General features: G+C 40.5%; 1 protein-coding gene across 1 annotated transcript; it reads right to left on the reverse strand.

The window, feature by feature from the left end:
- Nucleotides 1–544: 544 nt before the first annotated feature.
- On the reverse strand, nt 545–3972 carry nppc (natriuretic peptide C). Its single transcript, XM_070832824.1, has 3 exons — nt 3772–3972; nt 2310–2603; nt 545–871 (listed from the first exon to the last, which is right to left on the reverse strand). Exons 1-2 carry the CDS (start codon nt 3862–3864, stop codon nt 2331–2333), a joined length of 366 nt encoding a protein of 121 aa, XP_070688925.1. The 5' UTR covers nt 3865–3972; the 3' UTR covers nt 545–871; nt 2310–2330.
- Nucleotides 3973–11331: the final 7359 nt, after the last annotated feature.

Here is an 11331-nt window from a genome sequence, read left to right on the forward strand (position 1 = left end):
TCGTAGCCTTATCCAGAATAATTAAGTCTGAGTGTGATGTATGAGCACTTCCATTACATACAGTAGTTTCCGTTCCTCAGGTTGGTGGTTTAGCTGTTACATTTACCCCCAATTGATGTAGAAAGTTTTGTTTACACTCGCTGCTAAAAAAAAATAAAAAAATAAAAAACCTTCTCAAAATCTGAACTCCATAGAAGTTAATGTTGGTCAAGCTGACAACAAGACAGCTTTTTTCCTTGCCCCAATATGTCCACAACTCCTGCAAGCCAATGCCGAACGCGTTCAATGCGTAGAGTTTACCAAACTTTGTTGAAACATAAAAGCCTTAGAGGACATGTAAGTGCACATGGAATGTTCTTTTTATCATTTTTGAAAACATTTACAACTATTTGAGACAAAAGAAAAAAGTTACAAACAGAATTGACCTGCAGTTTGCATCCATTTTCAAAATGTTACATAAATAAAACTCATATTTATAAATATCTCTTTTTTATAAACATATAAATAGTTTTTTCTAAACATAAATACATTTATGCAGGGGAAGATGAAGTACATGAATGTACAGCAGCAGCAGCAGCAACAATATACAGCTTTGCGGTTTTGTAGTTTTTACACCATTGTCCGCCATCTTGTAGTATGCATCTGTGTTTGTATCTGACCTTTCTATGGTATACACATATGTCTATATGTATATATGCCTGCATATTTATATAATATATTTATATGAGGGTTTGTAGAATTGTCATCTCAGTCTTTGTTTATGCTGGTCGTGGTGACTTTCGTACCAAAAATCCGTCTGTTGGTGAAGTTTTTCTTTCCCTCAGGTGAGAACAAACTAAACCTTCGTCATCCAAACCCATCGTCCAAAGATCTGGAGAAAGAGAGGAAAGAGGGGAAGGAAGGTTAGACTGAGCATTCAGAAACGGCTCTTTTCACACGAGTTCTTTTATTCAGTAGTTTAGCAGCTCATATTCTATGTGTACTCATCAGCATATCCCTCTATCATTCTGTTGATCTCCAAATTCCAAGTTCCCATCCTTTGCTGAAGTGTTGCTCTGGCTCTTCACCATTAGGAGCACATGTCTAACACCCATATGAGGACAGACACACGCACACACACGCTCACTCAACTTAGTCACAACACCCCCCATCAGGATTTCACAGTTTGCCACAACCACAAAAAGTCCTTAAGCCTGAGGACTAAATGTGCGTCACCTAGCTTCCTCATTACTTCATTCACTGCCACAGCCCCTTTGTTGTTTTTTGTTGAAATCACTTGGGTAAAGAGTGCGGGCTTCCCAGAAACATCCTGGCCACCGCAGGGTGCTGTGTGTTTATAACGTGCGTGGGTTAGCCTGTCTGCGCCCCCTCTTCCCTCCTCCATCTCTCCCTGTCATCCTTTTTTCTTTTTTTTTTTCTTAAACTTGACATATGCTACTTGTTTCTAGATGGAGCAGATGGAATCATTCATAATTATGTGCATGAATACAAGAGTGGACTTCATAAGTACCCTCTGGATTGTTTCCCATGCATCAGTTTAAGTGGGCTTTCCTGCTGTCTTAAGTGGTGCTCCCTCCTAGAGCAGGAATCCCCTTGAGTATAGGTCGAGGTTTGATGATATCACATGTTTGATGAATCATGTCCTCAGGGCTCAATGTCAAGTAAAATATCAACTTTTCTCAGAAATGGAGACTCAGTCAGGCAGCTGAGGTTCATGTCATGTAGCTGAATGTGTTGTGCTCAGTGTGATTTCTTACATCAAGCTGACCTTTGACCCAGACTGTGAATTCATCACCTGACAGAATACAGACCATGCATGGTGCCACTAAGACTTGCTTTTTTCCCCTAAACTGGCCAAACTGTGGATTCAGAACAAACCCAGTCAATCGATGATCTTACTTGATCATCTTTTCTTAATTTGTTCTATCTTTTGCTGCTGGCTTGTGTTCTCGCTTTCTTCCCTCTGTCCTCTGCAGCTATACACAAGACCCATTAAGGACCTAATTTCCTCCCATCTGTCACCTGCATGGCATCCTCAGATGACCATCAAAAGAGAAAATGTAAATTGTGTCCCTCTTCCATCCCCCCCCCCCCCCTTTCCTTTCCCTGTCTCCCTGTTAAAGTAGATCCTTCTCTTTGCTCTCTGGATTGTTTCCCCCCTCCTCCTTATCTCTTTAAATCCTCCCCATCAATCACTCTTCCTTTTCTGCGCAGTTTTTTTACTCATTCTGGCTCTGTTTCTATGTCGGTGTGTCAGGTCACAGCGGATCTAAGTGTGAAGTGGAACTGTGGCTTTGAAGAAAACTCACCATCACAGCGCTTCTCCAACCCTAGCAACCCATGCCGCTGATGGTTCCTATCCTGTCCATCTTGTGTCCGAAGCAGCCACTCCGCGTCGTTGAACCCCCTTTCTTGTTTCCGGATTTGTGTTTCCTGGGTGCGGGTTGGTCGTTAAGGAGACGAGCCCACATCCCTCTGGCGCGGGTGTCCATGCGTAAATCTCGCAGTAACCGTATCCGAGAGCGCACAGCGTCTAGCCGCCTCTCCCTCTCCTCCGACTCCAGAAACTCCGCCAGCTCCTCGCCCAGCAAGCTTCTAAGAGACTGAAACACACATTTGAAAAAAAAAATACATTTAAAAAAAATGTCTCCCGCTGATAGATCCGTGGCACAGAGAGATGCTTCTGGTAAAATCTGAATACGTGCATGGTGCGTCTTTGAGCAGATCCTCCGTTTGCATAATACATGATTTTAGAATGGGGGAAACCTCAGCTTCGTGCCTATCTAAGCACTTTCAAACACTGTGTTTTCGGAGGGAAAACGTAATAATGTTTGCCACTGTTTTACGCACGGCGCTTCATTAACTGAGATGAACAATGGTCCTGTCTGACCAAAGAAAAAAATCATCTTTCGAATAGATCTATAACGTGCTGCAGTTATTTGACTGAAACCTCATAGGAAAGTGGTCACGTCATTAATTTCCCGTGAGGGTTCTGCACGTTCATTTTCACTATGTGAAAATCTGACGCTCCAGAGCTCGCTGTCGCCTTCAGTGAAAAGTCATGGCAGGCAGGTGTCTGTAGCCCGCTCCTCTGGCATCCACTCGCAGGAATCCAAAAGCCAATAACTAAAAGTCGTCTTTTCAAATGCTTATTTCCGAATATTCGCTGTTGTTACGTTGATTTTACAAGCAAAATGTATGCGTAAAGGTGATTTTACGCACAAACGCGTTTAGGGTGTTGTACCAAAATTTTGGCACACAACTGAAAAAGAAGCATTGCAAGTTAGACATCTTCATCGTTTAAAGTCGTTTCGTGTATTGCTGAAACCCCATTTTAATTGTAATGGTTTCCGGCTTAAGGCTTTGGTTTCTTTTTCTTGTCAAGACTTGACTTCATTGGGCGCTCAAATGCTAAAACTGACAAAAAAAAAAAGCAAAATACGGTAGTTATTATGTCTACATGAGTTAGACATCACTCAATGTACAACATGCTGTGTCTTTAAAATAAAGTGATAGAAAAAGCATTTGCTGGGATGTTTTGGATTCATAGTGTGGAAAAACTGTCCTCCCTAAATTGCTAAGCATGACTGAAATGATGAAACATGATGCGTAAAACAACAGTCTTGAGCGCCTGGACCACAGAACAGCTGTTCACTCCTGTGGTAACACTCAGCTCCCAACGTTTAATAGTTGGGAAATAAAAGCAAGTACACTGCTTTAGCTCTCCTAAATAAGGATTTTTTTTTGTGTGTGTGTGTGATTTGTCCTTACCTTCTGCTGCGCCTGCGATAAAGGTTTTGCCCCCATCCTTACTGAAAGCAGGGTGACCATAAGTCCACACGCTACCAAGTACGACAAGTTCATTTTGACAAGTCTTGTATTCTTTTAAGGGGATTCCTGATGCGCCGAAGTTCAGAAAGAGGGACGGAAGCAGCAGCCAATCAGCTGTTAAACATAAGAGGCTTCAGTCCGTCCTTTACTCCAAAGCTCCTCAAGTGCTCCTCTAACTCTGTGTATTAGTCCTCACCGCTTTATAGCCAGCCCATGGTGATGTCATGACAACCTGCGTAATGGTCCTCCTTCCTCGCCAACTCCCTGTTTTCTCTACCTGCCTCTGAGCACGTCATGCCAAGGATTAATTAAATGATACAAGCTCCGGTCATCGGGGCTTTGGAGGAAATGAGATAGGCTGCGAGCTATCAAAATGTCCAACTTTTTTAACTTTTAGACCTCTGGCTGAGACGCGGCTGCTGAAATCGAAGGTGGTTTCAAAGGCTGCGAGCGGAGAGCTGAAGAGCGACTTTGGCAGGGGAATGACATCAAAGATGCCAGCCGCCTGCCCTGTGAAACATCTTAACAAGTCATACATTCTACTGCTAGAATGTGAATGACATGTTTTCTTTCAAGGAGGATTGAAAATTCAAATTCTGCGGCTGGATTTAAAGAATTTAACTTATTTTCAGAGAAGTTGGAGGAATTGTCTGTGATCAAGCGTCATTTTGGTAATAAACACTTCCTCGAACACATTTTAATCAAGTGAAATGATACTAGAAATAAGGGGATGTGACTTAACCTCATGAAGCTCTTGTTATTATGAATGGAAGGAATGGTTAATGGTTGCAGTCTTTTTGCGGTGTGATGCAAAAAAAACCGGATGCGTTTGGTGTTCACATTTAAGAATCTGCGCGCAAAGTGGATACTGGAAAAATGGTTTTTACGCAGAGCGGCCACACCTGCCACCGTGGTCCAGTCAAAGTTAAGTGGATCTGATGGTTCAAACGACAGAAGCGGTTCACATTAAGCAGACAGTCTCATTATAGGAAATGTTGTTGTGTCTGGCTGAGAGTGACGTGCGCAAAATCGCATACATCATTCGGTCATATGTGGATTTGTTTTGTGGATCTTGGAGATACTTTACGGTGTGGGTCTTATTCAGACCTGTCGCATCGTACCAGCTACTCAGAGGGGAACCACAGACCAAAACAGACACATGCTGAGGCTACTCTGAGGCACAGCCTCACATGATGAGTGTTCAGGCGTGTGCGTGTGCGCCTCTGTCCAGGCAGCCACCTGCCCACAATATTAATGATAATTACCACCACAATGTCGATCCAGAATACATGTTGCTGTGTTGGTCTTAAAACTGACATGTCACATTATGGATTTGGATCATTTCCAACTGTCTTTATTGCACAGTTAAAGCCTGGAACAGAACATTTTTAAGCCTCCTGGTACAAAAATCTTTCTTGAATATTTCAGTGTTGCATGTGTTTGAAAGAATCTTAACTTTTTATAGCATCACAGAGGACTGATTTAGAGTGAAATGAACCTTTTCAGGGGAAAAAAAACCCTGTTTGGTACCAAAGAGGCTTTGTTAAGGAACAAACCGACTTAAAACAAAGATGTTTCACCACAGCAGAACCAAGAGGATACAACATTTAAAAAACCATCTTCTGATACAGTATTTAGCCATTTAGACATTGATGCTTGAGTATTTGATGGTGTTTAATAGCCTTTAATATTACAATGTATTCTAATCTGATTAGATGTAACTGCAAATTAATTTTATTTTATAAACTGTGATGAATATGATCATTCTGGGTTTTTTTTTCTCTCCAATTTCTAAAGCTTGACTGATGAATGCAGGAATATTCTAGAAACACCATTTGTTAAAATAAGCTACATTTTACACATTAGACCACTCAATCAATGTCAAATCAATGTCACTGACTGACAGAATATTGAAATAACTTCAGTCATTACGCCCACAGACTGTAAGGAAACTTGTGTATTTAAGGTGAAATAAAATTTTTAAAAAAAGTCAGTAAAAGCGGATACTTCTTGCAGTGTGGAGGGGATTCTGGAGCAATCTGGGTCCTGCAGAGCCGAGCTGCAATCTCAGGCAGCACCGTCTGTTTTGGAACACAGAGTGGCAGTATTTGCTGTGCCGAGAAGTGAATGCCCCTCGCAGTCACATGTTTACTGGATCAATACCATCCTGTAAAAATAAGTCATTATTCAGAGCAGATCTTGAGTACATTCAAATCCCAATACGGCTGTGAGGACATATGCAATGTGATCAGCAATCAGTAAATCCCCAATTTTCTGTGTGCTATATCATGTTTATCTGACTATTCCAGTTCTACCAGCCTTAACAAGTGCATCCAGAAAACGTGTTGGCTTTGTATTAAATTGTGTAGCTGTGCGTTATTATTATTATTATTATCATTATTATATGACATAGTCTTTTTTCTGCAGTGATTCCTGGATCGTTTAAAAAATCGGCCAATACCTGATACTTACTGTACTAACAGGGTAACATCAAAACCAGGTGAACACATTGCTCTCATCCTGACACACACACACAATAACACACTCAAAACAAAGAATGGAGTCCGTCCTTTAGCCACCTGTACAGTAAGAGCCATCCCCAGTAGTCAGAAGGTCCTACAGTACTCTATTATTAAGGGAAAATCATCAATTTGCAAATGCTCATTTTCTCATTATGGATCGGATCATGTTTTATTGTCCCACACCCACATGTGACATTTTCTTCTTTAATTTTTGCTCTCACGATTTTCTGAATAAAACGGTGAGGTGCCTTCCTCGTAATTCTTTGATAAAATTTGAGTTTTTGCTCGTTGGCACTCTGTTCCTCTGCTTCTGCACTGCCACGGTAATTATCATAGCTCATACCGCCTACCCAGTTCTTCCTCTGTTCATTCCTATATGCCCGGGACTAAATTGAAGAATTGCTGGGCAGAATTTTCCCAGGAAAGAGCAACCAGACACTTCGACCAGACTCAAAAACCTTGTGTGAACTGGGAAAAGCTATTGTGTTGTATCAATCAGCCACAGTATGTAGCAAACCAGGCGTTTACTGATATGAAAATATTGCAGAACTTGACTATAAATGATTGTGTAAGGAAAATTCAACTTCCAAAACTGCCTATACGTGTTTGCTCACTAACTGGGTCTGTGAGGACAAAAAGGGCCCACGTCAAACAGCAGATTAGAGGTGAATTTATTAATTCAGAGAATGTTTACTGAACATGCATACTCTATTTTTTTTTTTTTTATTATTCTTTGTCCTCTTTAACACCGGACAGAGGCACAGTTTCACACATTAACCTGCCTGGTATGAGCTGTCCTCCACCAGGGAAGTTTCTGGCTAATGTGCCATGATCGAGGGTATTTTTGACACTTTCACTCATTCCTTGCTCTGATTTTCTCACTGATCTGGAATTCTAACCAGAAGTTATTGAGCTTACTGATCTAAGTGGCCCTGATTTTGATTTTCAGCTTAAACAGTCTGTAATCAAATGAAGGCTGCTGCAGTAAACACGTGGTACCCACAGATAGCGCTTTGCTTTCTGAAAAAATACACATAAAAAGTTATTAAAAGACGACTGTTTCCACCAGCAACATGCAGTTGTCTGACATGAGTCACACTGTATGTCCTTCCGTGACACAACACCACAATGCCACTACTGTCACTGACTCATATTTGTTGTCACGGACACATAAGCAGTGTACGTTGCATGAAACATAGCGGCGTCATTTAACTGGAAGAGCAGATGAGAGTTTTAGTATCTTCCACGAGCTGATATTTTTTTGTTAACGGTCTACTTGCAATGCATGCTGAAGCCTGTTGCTCTTTCGTGCAACAATATGCTGTGAAAGTAGAGAGCACGTCAGTCACCACATCATATCCCTGTACATTTAATGTACTAACTGATGCTAATACTGTATGTTTGTGGTGAGCTGGGAAAGTTGGATGCAAAGGCGCATGAAGAATTCTGATATGTGCAAGTGCAAGTTTCCAGACCTGGGCTTGCCCTGTCATCAAGATTTTGTCCAAAGATGACAGACTCCACGCTCTATTGCAGCTTTTTGTGGCAGCGGGGTGCCGCAATGCCAGCTATCATCAGGAGAGATGCTTTTGTTTCCCATACTTATGACGAAAGGAAGTCTCATTGAGTTCTTTCTATGAACTAATTGAGGGTTTGCCCCTTTCAGCAACGGCAAGTGGAAAATCGCGCTCACACTCTGAGGTACCTGTAGCGAGAGGGAGCAGAGGATGCTACTTCATATCATAACTGAAGCTGCAGTCAACTTCACTTTCACAGCAGCAACACGGTGAACTCTGCCGACCTCGTGTCCGTGACGACGTCTCTGGTTATTGCAGAACATTTTTCTGCGATTGTTAATTCCTTTTTATTTTGAATTTTAACAAGTGAGTGACACATTCTTCCTCAATGCCGCAAGTGTTGTGTCACAAGTTTGTCTTTTTTTTTTTTTTTTTTTGGATAGTTTAACAATGTTACACACTTTTCCCGATGACATCACATGGGTTACTGAGAGCACCTATTTTGCTCTGTCCCTTTGTGCCCTCTCCTTTCTCGCTCTGCCTTTGCCGCAATTTCTTATCTGCTTAGTTTTCAATAAATCCTTTAGCTTTCATGTGGCTGGAAAAAAAAAATTAAGCAACTTGTTTGCATCAGGAGGCTATACAGACCAGCCGAGGGGCCATGTGTTGCAGTAGCCTTCGCAGTGAGTGTCTATGGGAGGATTGAGTGTCTTGGTTCCTCCTCTGGGGTTTGTGTAAGACAAACTACAAGGCTGTTACGGTCCTATAAATAACGGTTTTATTGCGTGGGGAATTTTAATGCTTTTTACACAAGTGCTCTGAAGGCTTTCGCATGTGCCAACAACAGGCTTGCCTTAAATGGCAAGTGATGGATATTTAAGACTCGTGTATTCACACATACCAGGGTCAACAATTAGCTTTTTTTTTCAGGAGGTTGATTAAGCTTTCTTACTCTGATGTTTTGAGTCATTGTGTTTAGGTGGCAGATTTAATGAACCAAGAGATCTTTCATGTGCTTGGAATGCATTTGCTTGTTATGGAGTAAAAAAAAAAAGAAAACGTTTTTTAAATCTAAAGGAGACTAAAAAAGATTTACATGAACAAAGTTGGTGCCGTGAGTACTAATCTTCATTTGACGATCATGTCAGATCTCACATACAGACATGGATATATCTTTTTTTATGATTTTCCATGGGAAAATGATTCTAAAGTGAACCAGTTCATCCACTCCTCAACCACTGAGTCTTCCATAATAATATTTTATTATTATTATTATTGGTAATATAACTTTTTGCTAAGCTCATGGTTTGTGCGAGGTATGAATTTTTTAACAGCCTGCTGCATTCTTTATTGGTACAACAAATGAATTTACTTGCTCTTCAGTCAAAAATCAATTCATTTCTTCTCAACAGGATAATAAACCGGAGGAAACTCTTAAAGAGGTCACTATCATAGCACAAATGTGATTTCCAGGCACCCCTAACGAACAAGCAAGGATGCCTGGAGATCTTTGGACCCGACTTTGGGAGCTACTGCGCTTTGTATAACAGAGGAATCCCTGTTATAAAACCACATTAGCACATATGTGGTTTGATGGATCTTAAGAATACCAGTCAGTATATGTCACAGACCCAGTAATGCAGGTGTAACAATATGACATGAATTTCTCAGAACGATGGAATCCCTTCAAAATATTGTTCAGTGTTGGTCATGCATGAAGCCAAACACAAAGGAAGAAGAAGCCACAAGTGGAATATAGTCATATGAACAATGGACTTTTATTGCCCGTTCCAAAACATGCACTTGTGTTTTTACTTTATTGTAATTCCATAACCAAAATATACTCATGATTTTTGAGCAGACATTGAGATGACTAAGAAGCGGAAAAAGTTCAGTCATCTACAAACAATTTAAATTGTCTGTGAGATCCAACATCCCATGATATCATCAAACAATCGTGGCATTGCACTCAGCTGCCACTTAACTAAATTCAAAGCATGCCAAACGACATCAAAAAAAGGTGAGGTGAACAACAGTGCCTGATTCCTATAAAGATTTTATTTTAGAAAATGCATGGCATGACACTGCTAACTACGTAGCCTATTCAGCCTCATATGGTTAACTCTTCTGCTAAACATACTCCACATATTGTTTCCCGTGTTTTAATTTTTTTTTTCTCTCATGGCACATTGCGTCAGCCTGAATAACATTCCAATCTGGAGGCAAAAGGAAAGAACATATGAAAAACCCTCTTAGGTCAAAAGCTATTCTTGCACAGATATTTTGTTTTCTGGACCACAAGGGATGCTGTCTGGCTTTTATTTTACTGGGTTTGTGTTTAGCAGTTGAAATGACAATAACTGCAAATGCACACATTACTAACATCCGCAAATGCTGAGCCAATGATATCAGTGTGACAGCATGTTTGTCCTCATGGCATCATTTAAAAAAGGAAAAAAAGCTACAATCATCATGATAATTATTCAGATTTTGAAAATCACCCCTAGTGTTATTGTTGTCATTGCCAATGTTACCATCACTATTAAAATAGTAAAAGTGAATATTATCCAGACTGTTTAAAGAGCATTTTCTCCAACATTGCCACACATACTTGGTGGCAGAAATGGTTTTCTAAGCCACTCTAAAACTGGTGTGTCACATGTGGAAAAACACGTGTTTGGGGTTTGGGTGGCACAAGCTGCGACAAAACCACATGGAAACATGGACATTTCATCGCAGATATATAATCTTGGATCAGGGGCCTAAATAATTTGCTTGACTGTAAATTAAGTGTCCTAGTGCTAGACAAATGCCACTGCACAAAGTTGTTTCCCTAATTATTTTTTTTATTTGAGAACAGTATTTCCCCAATGTCTTATTTATGAATAATTGCTTTTAAAACTCACGGTGAGTCATGAGGATGTAAAATATGTCATTCATGGTTTCACAAATATTAACAGCCTTTTTATCTGTTCTCAACAGAATGACATGTACTGCTGCTGTACTCAGTTGCACATCATTCCACTGAAACACAATCCTATAATCAGTGGTGCAGAGCAGGGTACATACAAGTATACTCATAGACAACTACATAGTATAGGTTGGACTATTCCCTTGAACAGTTTGTGCTCAACATCATTTGATTTGGGTTAATTGTATCCATTGCTGAGTACTCACAGAGGTTTAAATTAAAGATGGTATTTTTTTCACTGGAGGGTCACACCCTTACAAAAGGACCCCAACTTCTGTGGTACACAAGTGAGTGTATTCACTGCTCAGGTACCATTGACACACATTTCCACACAAGGCAATGTCATTAAAGAAGAAAACATAGAGCCAGCCAAGACACAGAGGTGTGATACAAGTGCTTGACATACCACTTACAAAACAACTTCTTCTTCTGTGAGACCAAATATTTTAATTCACTTTTGTCGTAATGTCTGAGGACAAACTGAACTGCA

The sequence above is a fragment of the Pempheris klunzingeri genome, chromosome 6, assembly GCF_042242105.1.
Source record: "Pempheris klunzingeri isolate RE-2024b chromosome 6, fPemKlu1.hap1, whole genome shotgun sequence".
Lineage (NCBI taxonomy): Eukaryota > Metazoa > Chordata > Actinopteri > Acropomatiformes > Pempheridae > Pempheris > Pempheris klunzingeri.